At 39.6% G+C, this 16,869-nt stretch overlaps 3 protein-coding genes across 3 annotated transcripts; 1 reads left to right on the forward strand and 2 right to left on the reverse strand.

Annotated features, from left to right (window-relative positions):
- Positions 1-3,130: 3,130 nt before the first annotated feature.
- Positions 3,131-4,894, reverse strand: LOC108997115 (lysM domain receptor-like kinase 3). The gene has a single exon (XM_018973248.2). It carries the CDS (start codon positions 4,500-4,502, stop codon positions 3,228-3,230), a length of 1,275 nt encoding a protein of 424 aa, XP_018828793.2. The 5' UTR covers positions 4,503-4,894; the 3' UTR covers positions 3,131-3,227.
- A 749-nt stretch (positions 4,895-5,643) lies between these two features.
- On the forward strand, positions 5,644-12,765 carry LOC108997117. The gene is made up of 5 exons (XM_035692165.1): positions 5,644-5,666; positions 6,102-6,316; positions 6,712-6,790; positions 7,640-7,744; positions 12,314-12,765. The coding sequence occupies exons 2-5, from the start codon at positions 6,122-6,124 to the stop codon at positions 12,574-12,576; spliced, it is 642 nt and encodes a 213-aa protein (XP_035548058.1). The 5' UTR covers positions 5,644-5,666; positions 6,102-6,121; the 3' UTR covers positions 12,577-12,765.
- A 2,671-nt stretch (positions 12,766-15,436) lies between these two features.
- On the reverse strand, positions 15,437-16,494 carry LOC108997151 (probable acetyltransferase NATA1-like). Its single transcript, XM_018973308.2, has one exon. It carries the CDS (start codon positions 16,356-16,358, stop codon positions 15,648-15,650), a length of 711 nt encoding a protein of 236 aa, XP_018828853.1. The 5' UTR covers positions 16,359-16,494; the 3' UTR covers positions 15,437-15,647.
- Between the last annotated feature and the right edge of the window lie 375 nt (positions 16,495-16,869).

Consider the following 16,869-nt stretch of genomic DNA (forward strand, 5'->3'; position numbering starts at 1 on the left):
CCATCCTCTAGCACAAAAGCTCATCTCTAGATCATCTTGCACGAAAACCACCCCCTCTTCGCCCCTCTCTCCTTGGACTAGACTAAAAATCTCGTAATCCTCCTCACTCGAAATCGTCGAAGCCGCTGCCGACGTAATACTCGAAGTCGTGACACTCAAGTGTTATGGGAGTTCTGATCTTATTCTCAAATTTAGAATTATGAAAATAATACTTTATATGTGATATTTTTTTTCTATTGCTAAATCACGTATTTTACTTAAAATTATTTAAATGATAGTTAGTGGTGGCCAGTCCTTTATAGCATTTCGTTGAGGTTGGTTTTGTACTCTGTTTTTTTTTTTTTTTTTTTTGGTTCTTCGTAGAGTTTTGATCTCTGTACAAAAAAAAAAACATAAAAAAGTTTATCATGGGACGTGAAGTGGAAGGGATTGAAGAGCACTTTGCTTTCTTCCCTTACTTGTGAAGTGACAAGGGCAGCCCATCAATATAAGCATATATTTCCTTTGAAAACAAGTCCATGAACTTGAAGTCCACAATTGAAGGGGATTCCAAAAGATTAAAGAAGTTAGCTAAATCAGTATAATTTACATGAATCAATGCAAATTACCCCACGGAAAATAAAAAAAATCTATGAGAAGTCAGTGCAAAAATAAACCATGGAATGGCGAAGGAGATGGTGTGACCTCTGTCGACGACGACGGTTGCTGTGGTGGGCGAAGACTGTAATGGGCGACATAGCTTCGTGGGGGAGTAAGAGCTTCGTGGGGGCGACAAAGCTTGATGGTGCAACGGTGTTTTCTAATTGTGGCGGCAACGAACCTAATTTGGTGCGGCGGTGGTATGGATTTGGTGTAGAGGCAGTATGGTTCAAAGAAGAATGTGAAGTTTGTATGTTCAACTTCTCATGTTCTCAAATCGAGAAAATGACTTTCCTTGGTATAATTAGTTGAGACCAATTTTTGTGTCTAATATAAAACTTCTTACGTGTCCTATTTTAATTGGGGGATGTTAAATGCCTAAGATTAGCCCAATCGATCAGAAGTGAAACTGTAATTTAAATAGACGGAAATAGCTTTGGCACACATGGTTGCCGATTAGAATACCAATACAAATCAATCGATTCGGACTGTTACAACAAGTGCGCACATGTATGTTGAGTCTATATATGTAAATATATTTAAATTGATTGAATATGTCGATTTTCTTTATTGAGAAAAGCGAGGCCGGATGGGTGTGAAAAACATTTTTCCGCCGACCAATAACAAATAGACACGTACGCTATCTATTCATTATTGAAATACATCTGCATATATGAGAAAAGATGCCCACTCTCCCTCTCATCTTCACTATCCTTCTCCCGCCCAGCCCTCTCATTTCTTTCCCTCCCCCACCTACCCTCGATGCCGACACCGACGGAAGTCCCAAAACATCGTCTTCAAAGTTTGAAAGGTAAACATTTTTTTTGTTTGGTCTATACTTTGTTCAATTTCCTTCATTGGTCTTTGGTTTGGTCTTTGGCATGGAACTTTGATCAGTAGCAAACTAATAATTGAATCTGGACATGCATCTAGGCACACAAAAATCAGAGCATCCAGCTTGCTCTTTTTAGCACTTCAATTGCTAGCCTATAAACTTAAGAGTAGTCCTCACTCTTTCGAGGACTCTCTTGATTGCATTAACCCACTACCTGATTTCATTTGTTTGGCCAACTCAAACAGATTATAAGAAGCTGCCATTTATTTCGTGAAGCATTTTCACCATTTTTTTCATTTTTGTCCTTTTATCTGGTTTGTTAGTCTTTTAATGGGCTTCGGCATGGAGGAGTGCAGATGGGCTTGAGAGGGCTTCGGCGTGGGTCCGTCGGCATGGAATGTCGCAGATGGGAGGGAGAGAAAGGAGAGGGCTGGGCGGCAGAGGGAGAGTGAAGATGGGAGGGAGAGTGGGTATCTTTTCTCATACATGCGGGTATATTTCAATGATAAATAGATTGCCTACGTATCTGTTTGTTATTGATCGATGAGAAAATATTTTTCACACCCATATGATCCCAAGCTTTTATCTTCTTTACTTTCTAAGAAAATTGTCATAAGAGAGGAATATAGTGAAAATAAAAAAACAGAAGCACACACTGTTGAAATTGATGAAGGTTGTAGATCCTTACCAATTTCTTTTTGATCCTTACCAATTTCGTCAGTAGTCTCTTGTCGACAACTTATTATGTAATTTCCTGGCGGTCACGGGTCGGTCCATTCCACTGTTTCTATACCAATGAATAATACCAATAGTTGAAAATAATGATTTTGGCTTCCTTCCATTATAGAACCGCCTTATTCAAATGCGTTCCTTTGTCCCTACTCCATCCATCATAACTCTTCGGAAAAACAAAAAGAAAACGATAAAGAGGACGAGAGAGACCCTGTGATCTTATTCTCTTCTTTATTTGATTATTCTAATGTCAAGCTCGGTCCAACCTTCGGTTTCCACATCCCTTTTTTTTCTCGGCACCATTTTTAATATCTTACCGTATTTTCGTTGCCACCATCATTTAAATTTTCTTCCGACTTCAACCATCTTTACTTTGGTCAAAGATTTTAGGATTGGCCTCCATCTCATATTATTTTAAAACCATATTTAAATAATTAATAGACAATATCATAGCTCTCAGCATTGCATCTAATGTGAGCACAAACAATAAACAAAGAGCAGATAGTTATCATAGATTAAACTCAGAACAGGACGTCAAGAAAATAAGAAATTTCGTATGTTATTCACATTCCATTCAAAATCGGTTTGAATGGAGAGATGAGTCATTATTATTTATTATTATTTATAAATTTCAATTCATAAATCTTATTACTATTCAAAAACCATCTCGATTCATTTCATCTCACTGTTATTCATTTCATATCCCTATTATTCATAAAACTCAGTGTCCACAGGCTCCTCTCCATCTCCATTAATGGGTTTGAAAAAAATTAATCAAGAGTAAAATTAAATACAATGATAAATTGTGTAAGTACCGTTCATTTTTTTAAAAAAATAATAAAATTTATTATTTAAAAATTAAAATTTTTTTATATAAATTTTATATTTATTTACTTTTCTTCAAAAAAAAAAAAAAATCCTCCCTTTAAAACTAAAGAACTCCCGGAGATTGAAAAAAAAAAAAAAACAACTTACACAACCAAAAGCGGGGGGGGCAAAATTGGAATCCAGTGGCAAAATGTCATCGAGGGGCCATCGAAACCGAGAATTCCGTGGGCAGGCCTATCCGCTTCGCCCACTGCTGAGACTCCATATAGAATTTGGATATCGTAACCGCAACCCGACCCATATCGGGCCTCTTGTCCGGATCCTCCTCTATGCACTCCAACGCCAGCCGCACCATCTTCTCCGCCACGTCCACCGGGTACGAGTCCCTCAACCTCCTATCCACCCACCTCCTCCCCTCCCCACCACCACCTCTCGCCACCGCATCTCTCGCCGTGTCGATCACGCTCACCCTCCTATAAACACCCCCATCGCCATTGACACTAGAGCCCTCGTCCTCAAACCTATACTTGAGGGCCTCCTCTCCGGACAACAGCTCCAACATCACCACTCCAAACGCGTACACATCGCTCTTCTGCGTCGCAATTCCCGTTGACTGAAACTCCGGAGCCATGTCCCCTCTTGTCCCCTCAAACTTAATTTCCCGACTATCCGACTTCTTCGATTTCGCAGAATCTGAGTTATTGTTTTCGGTGATTTCTCCGCACAAATCCGCGGTGCCGAAGTGGCAGATCTTCGCGTTCAGAGACTCTTCGGTTACGATAATGCTGGAGCTCTTGATGTGGTTGTGAACGAAGCTGGAGTTCAGCCCCATGCAATGGTGGATGTAATCGAGGCCGTGTGCAATGTCCGTGGCGACCTGCATGCGCGAGAGCCAGGAGGAGAGGACCGTGAAATTAGGGTTCTTAGGATTCCGGAGACAACCAGCGAGGTTCGCACCTTCAACGAATTCGTACACGAGGTAAACGTAATTCCCGGATAAAGACGCGCCAAGGAGCCTGATTATGCTGCTATGGTGGCTCCGACCGATCGTCAAGACACGGTCTCGTAGCTCCAGTAATTCGATAGGACGGCGGAGCTTGCGCTGGAAGACGATGGAGTCCTTGTCGCGAAGAGAGCAACGCCACGAGGCGGACGAGGAAGATGAGGAGAATCGCTTGGCGAGGAAGCTGTTGGTGGCGGCGCGGATTTCGGAGAACTGGTAGACGTGAGGGTTCTCCGGGAGAGAGTCCTTGAGGCTCGAGAGAGAGGCTCGGCTTGAGGCGGAAGACTTGGACCAGTAGTTATTGTAGCTGGAACTAGTGGTGTTGAAGTTGGTGTTGCTGGAGAAATTGTTGGAGGTGGGGTCTGGTGGGATCGAAGGGGGGGAAGACTTGAAGGATTTGCGAGATTTGGAATGCGCGTTCCTCTGGGGTTCGATCACGTCTGTGCTTTTCTTCGTTTTGCACATCGGGCCAGGGTGAAAAAGGCGAGATTGATGGTCGGAGATGGGTAATTAAGCTGCAAGTGCGCCGGGTAGCAGTGGCGTAGCATAGCAGAGAATCGGATTCTGCCGTTGCTTTTGGGAGGTGGCATGCGCACGGCGACAGTCCGATCCTAGTCAATATTTTCTCATCCACCGAACGTTATATTATGTTATAATTTTCTCTCCCCTTTTGCCGTAGTCAAATGCACTAACAATCAAACCGCCTTTAAAAAATATATAATAATAAAAATAATAAAAGAAGCCTGATTAATAAGGGATATCAAATACTCCTGCGGCTCCTGCCCACTTTTTCCCTTTTCTCTTTCTTCCTTCCCAACACGGCTCTTCTAGCATACCAGCGATAACCACAGTTACAGGTTCTCTCTCCCTCTCCCTCTCCCTCTCCATTTGTGGATGCATGCCTATGTGTAAATAGATGCCGAAAGACTTACAAAAACATGTATGGTTTATGTATTTATGGACTATTTCTACATGAATCTACGTATTATCACTGAGATTTGGAATTACCCTATTTATTTTTCAGAATATTAGAACTAAAAAACTAATAATAAAAATAACAAAAGAAGCCTGGCTCAAGGGATATATAATCCTATCTCCTTTCTACTTCACTCTCTTTCTTCCTTCCATCGAGGCATCTCTGCTTGCATACCAATGGGTATTTCTATGCACATGCATATTTAATTGACAGACTTGCAAAAACATGTATGTTTTATGTATTTATGTGAGTATTTCTACATCGATCTACATATCATTACTGAGATTTGGGATTAGTTTGTTTATTTTTCAGAAGATTAGAACATACGAAATGGAAATAGAAGAGCCTCTCTTAAAATTTAACCGTTAAACAGTATTTTTTTCCTTTATACTTTCTGGCACTATTAATTTTTTTACAATCTACGGTGTATAAATTATCTGGAACTTAGAGGAATATTCGGCTTAATTATGTGCAGAGTATCTGGTTTCCTAGCGATTTCTTTTTTCACTTATCCCTTGTATTTTCATTTTATTGGACTACTACTTCTTTGAACCCATCATCTTACTTATTATGTTCATATGTACAATTGCTTTGACCAACCAGCTTTATCTTTTAGGTCAAATAAGATTTCCATAACGATGTTGATTTCAAAGGCAAGTCCTATTGCCCCCTATACCGTATATGGCTATCATGATTACTTTTAGTTTAGGGATATGTAATTGATTGCAAACTACAAGATAATTGATTATCAATCTCAACAGAATGAACCTACTAAATATGAGCTCTTTTGTCTTTGAGCATGTGGTGACGTGCAAGTAAATTGACACAACCTAAGATATGTAAAGTGCCTAGACATACCGAGTCTTAGTTATGAGAGCGAGGTATATATATAGCACTCTTTATCACTGATTGGTTGTCCAAATTTATGTTCTGATGAGGAAGAGAAAAGTTTATTTTGGCTCCCTCGAAGTTGTTTTTAGACATAGTTGAAGAGATTATTAGATTTTTATTGCAACTAAGCTGCTTAAGTTTTATATGTTGAAAATAATTTGTTAATGCTACTCAACATTTATGTTCTCTGTACACAGTGAGAACAAATTGTCAACACATGGAGCAAACGAAGCTAATTAGGTCTAATCTAGGCCAGGTCCCCGTGCAGTTTCAACCTTTTGATAATAGAAGCGGACATCTTCGTATTGCTAAATCTGTTTCTATGCCATTTTCACATGTGGATAGAAGGCAGCCCAGAATGCGTTCCAGTCAAATGCAGCAATCTAGTTCAGTTGTTTGTCATGTTGGTTTGGTATGTTTGCTTTGGCATATTTATAATTTGTATTATATGTCTGTTTCTGCATTTTCTCATGCTATTGGATAGAATATAGCCTTTTTTGCATTGGATCACCTCCTATAACCTTAAAAGTTAAAATTTGTTGTGGCAAGCCCAAGTTTAGACCTTTCACGAACTGGATATGGCTGTTTCTTTTGTAAAATTTTTCTGCTATGCTGGTTGAGATTTACAAGTTTTAGCATTCAAAAAAAGAGTGGGGAAGAAATCAGTCAATTGAATACCTGATTTAGGAACCATACACTGATGCATAGGAGTTCCATTACATGGTATTTATGCTACTGCATGTCTGTCTAGTGATCTGGTTATGCATGAATCTCTATTGTCTTGTTCCCGCACTTTTCATTCTGCAGAATGCAAGGTGCTCTGCAGCGACTTCAGAGCAAACAAGAACCGTGACGCGGAAGGCTCCAACAATTACTGGCATTCCTGGTAATGGTTATTTCTCAATATTTTTCACTTGCCAAACTACATAGGAATTAGTTGGTGCATTGATGTCCCTAGCCAGACGACTGATGCTGCCTTTGCTCAGTTTATTTCAATAACCTTATATAGCAACGGTCATGTGCATTTCAACTGTTCTTTGTTTTAATAAGTTGGATTATATTGAAACTCAAAAGAAGATGCAAACAAGAAAACTGGAAGTATACAAGCCACGCATTTTACTTGTACTTTGTGCTGCTTCAACTTCAATTCCTAGACTTGTCTCCTTTTCCATTTTTTATGATATAGTTTTGGCAATTATCGTTCCGACTTTTCAGCTTGGTGGCTATGCAATATCCAGTAATATATACGTGTATGCATGTGCCCTCTCTCTGTTGAATTGTGCTTTTACTTCGTGGCATTTGTTGAACATGCTTATATTGCATTATCTAGTAAACCTTCCACTGGATTTTTTTTTTTTTTTGGAAACTTGGGTAGTTTAAGATGTCATAGACGGGGTGCACTAGACAATATGATCTATATGCAGGAGAATCTTCTAATTTCTGAGGGGAAGATAATCTTTTGAAGACTAACCACTAGCGCATCTCGAGTTAAAATTTATTTGGAAGGTTAAATTTGTCTGCCTATGGATTGCCAGAAGAATGCTGCCAATCCAGCTTTTATGTTTTGTTGGGTTCTAGAATTGAATTAGAATTCTAATCCTATTTTTATTAAGAAAACTCAGTTGGAGTTATTAAGAGAAATGCTGGTTTACTTTGTTTTAAAATTTAGAATTCCCTCTTGGGGATTTATTAGATCATTTCAAATAGCAGCATATAATGGTTTAATGCATTTCAGGCAAGGAGAAGGCAGCAAAACTTGATGACGGCGGATTTGGTTTCCCACCCTATCATGATGGTAGAGGTGGCGGCGGCGGCGGTGGAGGCGGAGACAGTTCATCAGGTGGATGGATCCTTTTTGCTGTTCTTGGTGTCTTAGGCTTTTTAAAAGATAAAGAAATCGAGTGGCGTAATCAGAAGGATAAATGAAGATGAGTGAGATTTTTCACTAGCATAAACAAGGACATTTGGCTTACATTATTGGTATTAGAGATTTTTGTTCTAAATTTCTTTGACTAGATGACCAAAGTTTGATAATTAGAGAAGGTTTATCTTGAGCTATGATTCATTACCTTTTGGCTAGTAGTATTCTTTTGCATTGAAATTTATCTATTTGCTATGTTCTCTCTCCATATTAAGGCAGCTTCAGCAAATGACTTAGCCAAGCTCTCTAGACAAGCTCATGAACAATCGAGACGCACAATAGAGAAATCACCTCCTAGCCACGTCATTCACTAGGAATAACTGATTGTGTATATTCTAGAACATTTTCTGTTATTCAATACAATGTAATTGGCAGTCTATAAATATCGATGTAAGTCTATACACAGTGATAAGAGAAAATACAAGTCTTGTTAAGACTTTCTGTCAAGCATCTGTAGTGCGCCTTAGTATGGTATTGAGAGCCTAATAGGACTAGCATCCCTCTCTTCTGCCTACCTACACCATGAGCTCAGAAAAACAAAAAGCCTCTGAAAATCCCACCCTTTTCACTTCCGCAACCCATTTCATCACCCAAAAGCTCTCTATCGACAACTACCTTATCTGGAAAGCCCAGATTCTCTCATTCCTTACGAGTTATCAATTCTCTGGCTATATTGATGGCACCATTGCTACGCCTCCTACCACCGTTGATAATAAACCAAATCCTGCTTATAAAAAATGGCATCTCCAAGACCAACTCATAATTGCGGTCCTCAACTCCTCTCTCATCAATACGGTGCTTTCTCAAGTTCTTGACTGTAAAATTTCTAGTGAAATTTGGTCGCAACTACACGGAATGTTCTTTGCTCAAACTTCTGCCCATATCATGCAAATTCAATACAAATTAGCCACCCTTAAAAATGGTTTTGAGTCTATCACTCAATACTTTCACAGAGCCACTTCACTCTCAACTTCTCTTGGTGCTGTTGGGAAGCCACTTCCTCCTTCTGATTTCATTACCTATCTCTTAGCAGGACTCAGTTCTGAATATGAGTATCTTGTTACCTCTATCACAACCAGACCCGATCCTCTTTCTCCCTCTCAAGTCTATGCGTATTTACTCAATCACGAGTCTCGGCTCACTCATCAAACCGAATATCTCTTGTCTAATACCAATCTCTCTGCAAATAATATCACTGTCAAGTCACCCTCTCCCTCTTATGCACCATACCGTGGCCGCGGTCGTGCACCTCGTTGTGGTCGTGGATTTGGTCACTTAAATCCCACCCATGCCTCTCCTTTTTTTCCTCACTCGTCTTCTCGTCCCACTTGTCAGATTTGTCACAAATCAAGATACGCTGCTATCTCTTGCTATTCTCGGTTTGATCAAAGTTATTAGGCTACACCACCTCTTGCTCTAGCTGTGCATTACACTACTCTGCCTCACTCCTTTTCTTCCAATACAGATTGGTTCCCAGATACAGCTGCTACTAACCACTTTACAGCTGAGTTGTCCAACCTTAATCTTGGCTCCACTCCTTATCATGGTCCAGATCAAGTCTGCATCGGTGATGGGTCGTCACTTCCAATTTCAAACATTGGCATGGCTAACTTTTCTTCTCCCACTGGAAAATTTCTCCTCACTAAACTTTTGCATGTTCCAAATATCGCATGAAATCTTTTATTTGTGCGTCAATTTTGCTTGGACAATTCTGTTTATTTTGATTTTAACTCTTCTGGTTTTCTTGTGAAGTACCTGCGTACACAGGCGGTGCTGCTTCAAGGACCCATTAGGAATGGCCTCTATGTGCTTCCCTCCTTCCAGCCCACCTCCTCCGGCCTACATTGGTGAACGAACCACTTCACAGCTTTGACATGCTTGTTTGGGTCATCCCTCCCCTCGCATGACTTCCTTTACTATTACCAATTTTCAGCTCCCAGTTACAAATAAGTCGGTGATCTCCTCATGCCTATCATGTTCTCAAGGCAAATCTCATGCCTTACCGTATCCTCCCTCTTCATCAAGATCACAAAAACCTTTTGATTTACTATTTTTAGATGTTTGGGGTCTAGTGTCTGTGCTGTCCACCTCTAGCCATAGATTCTATCTTTCTATTGTAAATGATTACACAAAATATATTTGGTACTTTCCGTTACACGCCAAGTTTGATGTGCCTACCATTTTTCTTGCATTTTTGCGATATATTAGTAATTCCTTTTCCTCTAATGTCATTTCAATTCAAACTGATTGGGGCGGTGAATTTTGTCCCCTTCACTCCTTACTTAAACAGTTTGGCATTTCTCATCGCATTACTTACCCATACTCCCATGCCCAAAATGGCACAGTTGAAAGACGTCATAGACACATTGTTGAAACATGATTATCTTTATTAGCCCATGCCTTTGTTCCCACCACATATTGGATCGAGGCATTTCAGACTGCCATGTTTCTCATCAACAGAATGCCCACCCCCATCCTTCAAAACAAATCACCTTTCCAAGTTCTTTTTGGTCACACTCCCGACTACTTTTTACTTTTTTTTGGGTCTACTTATTGGCCCAATCTACGACCCTTTAATCACCATAAAACGGATTTTCGGTCCAAGTTGTGTGTCTCTATGGGCTATACTTCAAACCATAAAGGGTACATTTACCCTCTGGCAAAACCTTTGTGTCTCCGGACGTGACTTTCGAAGAAACCCAATTTCTGTTTCAAAATCTGGATAGCCCGTCCACATCCATCCACTCACATCCCCTCATTTCACAGCCCCTCCCATTTCCTATGGCTCCCTCTTTTACTGGGCTTTCCTCAAACCTTTCTCAGCCCACTCACCCAACTACTTCCTTACCTCCGTCTAGCCCACCCACTCACTCAGATTCATCCCCTTCACTCGGCAGATCCCCTTCCCCTGATACAAACCCTAATGACCCGTCCCCTTCCTCTGTTATTTCCTCTCCACCCTCACCTCGTGCTCCTCCCCCTCATCCCATGGTTACCCACTCTCAAGCTCACATCCATTGGCCTCTTGTACGCTCTGACGACACTATCCCGTGGCCCACAAAACCCTCTCTCTCCCTCACCGAATCTCTTCCAGTGCCTGAAGACCCTTCCTCTTTCACAAAAGCTTTCAAGTTCCATGAATGGCGTCTTGCCATGAACATAGAGTTTCAGGCCCTCCTCCATAATCACACATGGGACCTTGTTCCACCTTCTCCAAGCTTTAATGTCCTTGGATCCAAATGGGTCCTAAAGTCCAAACGACAAGCTGATGGTACTCTTGAGCGGCCCAAGGCTCGCCTGGTCGCCAAGGGTTATCATCAGCAAGTTGGATTAGACTATATTGAGACATTTAGCCCTGTTGTTAAACCAATTCGTCTTTTCTTTTCCCTTACCCTGTACCATAATTGGCCCCTCCATCAACTTGATATCCAGAATGCCTTCCTGCATGGGAACCTGGAGGAAGACGTCTATATGCAGCAACCACAAGGGCTTGTTCACTCCGAATTTCCCTCTTATGTTTGTAAATTGCGTAAGTCAATCTATGGTTTGAAACAAGCCCATTGGGCTTGGTTCTCTAAGCTTAGTACTAAACTATTAGAACTTGGTTTTATTGGTTCTAAATCTGATTCATCTTTGTTAATTTAGTCTACTTCTAGTAAATCAGTTTATGTCCTCATTTACGTTGATGATATTGTGGTTATTGCATTTCAACCATCTTTAATTACTGAGTTCATATTTGCTCTGAGTTTAGCATTCCCTGTCAAGGATTTGGGTGCCTTACATTATTTCCTAGGTCTAGAGGTCCACCGAGATGCTACGGGTCTGTATATGTCACAAGCTAAATACATTTTTGACCTTTTAACTAGGACTAATATGCACCTCTCCAAACCTATCAACACTCCTATGTCTATCTTTGATAAACTCAAAATCTTTGATGAAAATTCTTTTGAAGACCGACATCTATCATAGTGTTGTAGGAAGCCTTAAGTATCTTGCCTTCACACGACCTGATGTTTCCTTTCCTGTCAACCGTGTCTGTTAGTTCATGCATTCCTCTCGTCTTCCTCATTGGCAAGCTGTCAAGAGGATTCTCCGTTATCTTCGTCATACACCCACCCTTGGTTTACATTTCTCACCCACTTCCTTCCTGGAACTCAAGGCCTTCTCTGATGCAGATTGGACTGGTTGCCCTGATGACCGGAGATCAACTGGAGGTTTCTGTATTTTTTTTTGGGTCTCATCTTATATCTTGGGGTTCTAAAAAGCAACCCACTGTTGCTAGATCATCTACGGAGGCAGAATATAAAGCTGTTGCAAATACAGCTTGTGAATTAATTTGGCTTTAGTCCTTCTTAAAAGAACTTGGGATCTTCCTTAACAAACCTCCCAACTTATGGTGTGATAATATTGGGGCCACATATATGTCTATTAACCCTGTTATGCATGCTCGTACTAAATATGTTGAATTGGATTTTCATTTTGTGCAAGAACGAGTGGCTGCCAAGATGCTCAAAGTCTCCTTTGTTTCGAGTAAAGACCAGTTGGCTGACATTCTTATCAAACCTCTCTCTGTTGCAAGGTTCTCTGCTCTTCGATCAAGCCTCACAATCCTACATGTCCCGCTTGAATCGAGGGGGGATATTAAGGCAGCTTCAGCAAATGACTCAGCCAAGCTCTCTGGACAGGTTCATGAACAACCAAGACGCACAATAGAGAAATCACCTCCTAGCCATGTCATTCACAAGGAATAACTGATTGTGTATATTCTAGAACATTTTCTGTTATTCAATACAATGTAATTGGCAGTCTATAAATATCGATGTAAGTCTGTACATAGTGATATGAGAAAATACAAGTCTTGTTCAGACTTTCTGTCAAGCATCTGTAGTGCGCCTTAGTACTCCATGAGTCTGAGAATTTGAGAAATATGGGTGGCAACGAGTTTCGGTCGTAAATTCAAAACTTGAAAAAGCCCTTTCCTTTTGTGTCCGATCAATTCAACCATTTCTCAAAACATCACTTTGTTTATCTCCACTCGATTGTGTGGGATAACATGTATTCGGCTACTTTTGGTTTCACGTATTTGACTGGTTTGGTAAAGTTCTTGGGAGAAATGGAGGAGTTGGTGTTCTTTTTCTTTACAGTTTCTAGCGAGTATGGGGAGTAGTAAAGCTATGGATGATAAATTCACATACACGTGCATCAAGGGCAAGTAGTCGGTGTTAGGCGGTAGCGATTACTTTCTTGAATTCAATGGTCCCATTCTTCAAAATTTGCAAGAAAATTATTGCCTTTTATTTTTTTAAAAAAGTTTAGTTTATGTTGATTTCTTGAACGGGTCAATTGGAAAGGTTAGTGAAGCTTGCAGCAAGGACGTTCTACGATGACATAACGACGAAAGGGGATAATCAGCCCAAAACAGGGCGGAGTGACAACAGAGGCATTGTTGTCGTGATTCTCAATGCCCTCACTAGGTTTGGCCCTCCCCACAACTTACGTTCGTTTCATAATTTTCAGAAAATAGTTTCGATTTTGGTGTATGCAATATCATCAAATTATAAGTTAAATTTGGCCAAGGACTTGAAATTGCATTCAAAGCAGCTTCGTCGAACCGTGCGATTCTTCGAGGAAGAAAAGCTATTTAGTTACTCGAGATCATAGAAGAGAGGTTTGTGTTGGTTTTAGTTCATTTGTCTTACTTTTGTGTTGATAAAAATACATTCAGCTACTAGAAGTTGTATTGAGAAGTATGAGCATCATACTCGGAGAGTTCAAAAAGAGATTTTATATATACATATTTTCATGTTTATTAGTCTTATTTGAAGTTTTACTCAAGTTGAAATTTGGTTGATCAAGAAAGTTCTTTCAAAGTAATTTATAAGGTTTAAGAACTCATGATACACATGGCTTTTAAGTTAGTGTCTTAATTCTATTTTCGCAAACAAGGAAAAAATTGACCATAGGCTCGAGGCCCAGAATCACACTCTTCTTCTCTCTAGTTCCTTTTTACTTTGTAAACCCTTTTGATCCTGCAACCAACCAGGCCTTGTTAACAAGCACTTTTCTATTGTTCTTGTTAATCTTTGAAATCCTGGTTCAATAAGCTCAGTCCTTGCCTCTGTCAAATCTCAACCCTGGCACCAGAAACTCTTTGAAAAAGCCTCTTATAATGTTCAAATTTGTGTCTGTGGATAATTGACACTCGTTACAAATCATAAGCAAGCACCCATAGACTTTCCAAATCATTTGCCTCAGCCAATCACATTAAATGGTCTTGAGGGACTACTTCAGAACTCTAGTTACATCAAATTGGAGAAAACGAAATGCAAAGTTTGGTGCAAAGTTAGGTACAGATTGCAGCGAATGAAGAAAAAACTGAAAGATGAATTGGAGAACAAGAACACAGTTCAGGAGTACTACATATGCCCTAACTGTGCGAAAAGGTCTCAGTAACTGCTGATTTTTAATACTAAGTCACACAGAGACACATGCACATGTCTGTGTGAAGTTTATTTTCCTGAAACATTTGAGGTTCAAATGTTCAGGTATACTGCATTGGACGCATTGCGGTTGATCTCTTTGGATGATGAATATTTTCATTGTGAGATTTGATTACACTTGCAATTTTATTGAAGTGATATTATATAGTAATATGGGTGGTCCAGGCATGCATTTGTTTGTACATTAGCATTATAGTATTCTAATGGATGTGGTTAAGAAACCTCGGTTAATATTAGTATGAAATGTTAATATTAGAAGAAGGATTGGCAAAATGTGTTTGTTGGATAATTAGGTTAAGGAAACAAATAGTTGGAAAACAATAATTTTAAGTAAAATATAAATTATTAATTAATATATGAAGTGTATTTACAAAATATAAAAGAAAAAAATTATAAAAAATTATTAAAATATATAATATTATATTATTATTTTGACTTAAAAATAACTAGTCTAATGTAAAGTCACCTAGCCAAAGATTCTATAGCCAAAACTTTTGAAGTTCTAACCAAAATTTAGACTTGACAATCGCTCGTGCCAATGCTCTTATTAGATTAGTTCTTATTTTCTAAATTACAAATTCCAAAATTTTATCACCCTCGTCAATGATCATAAAGGCCAGAATTCCGACATGGGTATACATCACAAACTTAAAAATTAAATTTAAAAATATATATATAAAGAAAATCCTAAAAAAATAATCGACACATCCTAGAACCGAACCCCATAGGGATTCAGCCGCTCGGGAGAGGTTCTCATATTAAAATGAACAGAGAACAAAAAAAATCCCGCTAGATCGATGTGCGTTGTTGTTTTTTCCTTCCCATTTTTCAATTCGTTCTAAGATAAATTGTATGCAAACGATAACAGTTTCAAACTGTTTAGACAAACTGTACGTTTATTCAAACCAGTGTAAACAAATTGGACTTCCAAGTAGATCCAGTTCTAAGTCGATGTAATTCAGGTTCAATCATCAGCAATGACTATGGATGGTTTGCAAAAGAACATCCATCCTAGAAAGGAAAATACCACCCATCCTAGAAAGTACTGGCAAATTATGAAGGCTAAAAGAAAAGAAAAGGGCAAAAAATGAGAGAAATAATTGAAACAGGGAACAGATAAAACACCACAAATGTTAAACTCACCAAAACACAAGTTCAATATCAGGAAAAAGCAAGCGAAGCAGTGAAATTACTTGGATCAACCAGAAAACAAAGTACTCACAAACTACAGCCATCAGATAAAGCTCCCCTCAGTCATGCTATTATATCTTAACAAGCAAGATTTTTTTTTTTAATATAATAAAAGCTATGTTCTTTTTCAATTAATTAGCAGCATTTCCATAGGCTTGGAGTGCCTCACCAGTAAGCCTGCAAATCCTCCACTCCTCCAAGACCTTCGCACCCATTTCCTCATAGAACTTGATAGCCTTCACATTCCAGTCCAGAACCACCCACTCCACTCTCCCGTACCCCATCTTCACCGCCTGTGCTGCCACAGCCGAGAGCAGCATTTTCCCAAGTCCCTTACTTCTATAGCAATCCCTCACAAACAAGTCCTCTACATAGAACCCGGGTTTCCCCAGGAAAGTAGAGTAGTTGGGGAAAAACAAAACGAAGCCAGCAATCACAACGTCAAAGCCGTCGCTGTTGACGGATCGGAAGGTTTCCTTTTCTGGGTCATCGATGGGGAGGTCGAGGATGAGCGTCCGTGTAATAGGAGAGAAGAGAGGATCTGAAGGAGGATGAAGAAGAGTGGGTAGGAATGGGTTCGGGGAGACCTCGAGGACGAAGATGGTGAAGGAGTGGAAGGGAGGGGAGGTAAAGAAGGTGGAGGAAAGAGAGTCTTCGGTGGCGGAGAAGAGGTGGGTGAGGTTCTCGAAGACGGCCAACTGGTGGATGAGCTTGTGGATGTGGGGGACGTCAGATGGGTCGGCCAAGCGGACACGGGCGAAGAGTGGGTGTCCTGTTGGGGTCGGGTTCGGCAGTGTTGTGGGCGCTGGGACTGGTGCAGGTGGAGGAGCGGCGGCGGCCATTGCGGCTTTCGTATTGATCGGTTGGTATGTTTGGGAAATTTGTTTAGAGAAAGAGAAATGGGATTCTTCTACTTTCTTACAGGCGATGGGTTTGCTCTGGTCAAATCATGAAAATATAGGTTGCAATTTTGAGTAATTTCATATGAATATTTTAGAAAAAAGTGCTTTTAAATTAAAAAATATATATTTACAATTATAAATTATATAATTAATGTATAATCGTTTAAAATAAATAAATAAAATATGATATCTATATAAAAAAAAAAAAAATTAATAATAAATCATACCCTTTTTTAAAATAATTACGTAATATTTACGCATTTCACGATTGTATATAAAATAACTCATTAAATTTAATTCCTTGAATCGGTGACTTGTCTATTTTTTCCCGAAATAATCTCATTATCGATACCCAACAACAAATAGATTGAGTCAAAGTATATTTCATGGATATACAGTACAGACTCTCTCTTTTTTACTTATGATTTTATCATAAAATGCAATATTATTA

The sequence above is a fragment of the Juglans regia genome, chromosome 7 (genome assembly GCF_001411555.2).
Source record: "Juglans regia cultivar Chandler chromosome 7, Walnut 2.0, whole genome shotgun sequence".
In the NCBI taxonomy this organism is placed as follows: Eukaryota; Viridiplantae; Streptophyta; class Magnoliopsida; order Fagales; family Juglandaceae; genus Juglans; species Juglans regia.

Coding starts and splice junctions, on each gene's coding strand:
- LOC108997117 (XM_035692165.1), top strand. CDS start 6,122: ATGGAGCAAACGAAGCTAATTAGGTCTAATCTAGGCCAGGTCCCCGTG. Junction 6,317..6,711: donor TTGTTTGTCATGTTGGTTTG/GTATGTTTGCTT, acceptor TTCATTCTGCAG/AATGCAAGGTGCTCTGCAGC. Junction 7,745..12,313: donor AGGCGGAGACAGTTCATCAG/GTGGATGGATCC, acceptor ATTTTGTGCAAG/AACGAGTGGCTGCCAAGATG.
- LOC108997151 (XM_018973308.2), bottom strand. CDS start 16,358: ATGGCCGCCGCCGCTCCTCCACCTGCACCAGTCCCAGCGCCCACAACA.
- LOC108997115 (XM_018973248.2), bottom strand. CDS start 4,502: ATGTGCAAAACGAAGAAAAGCACAGACGTGATCGAACCCCAGAGGAAC.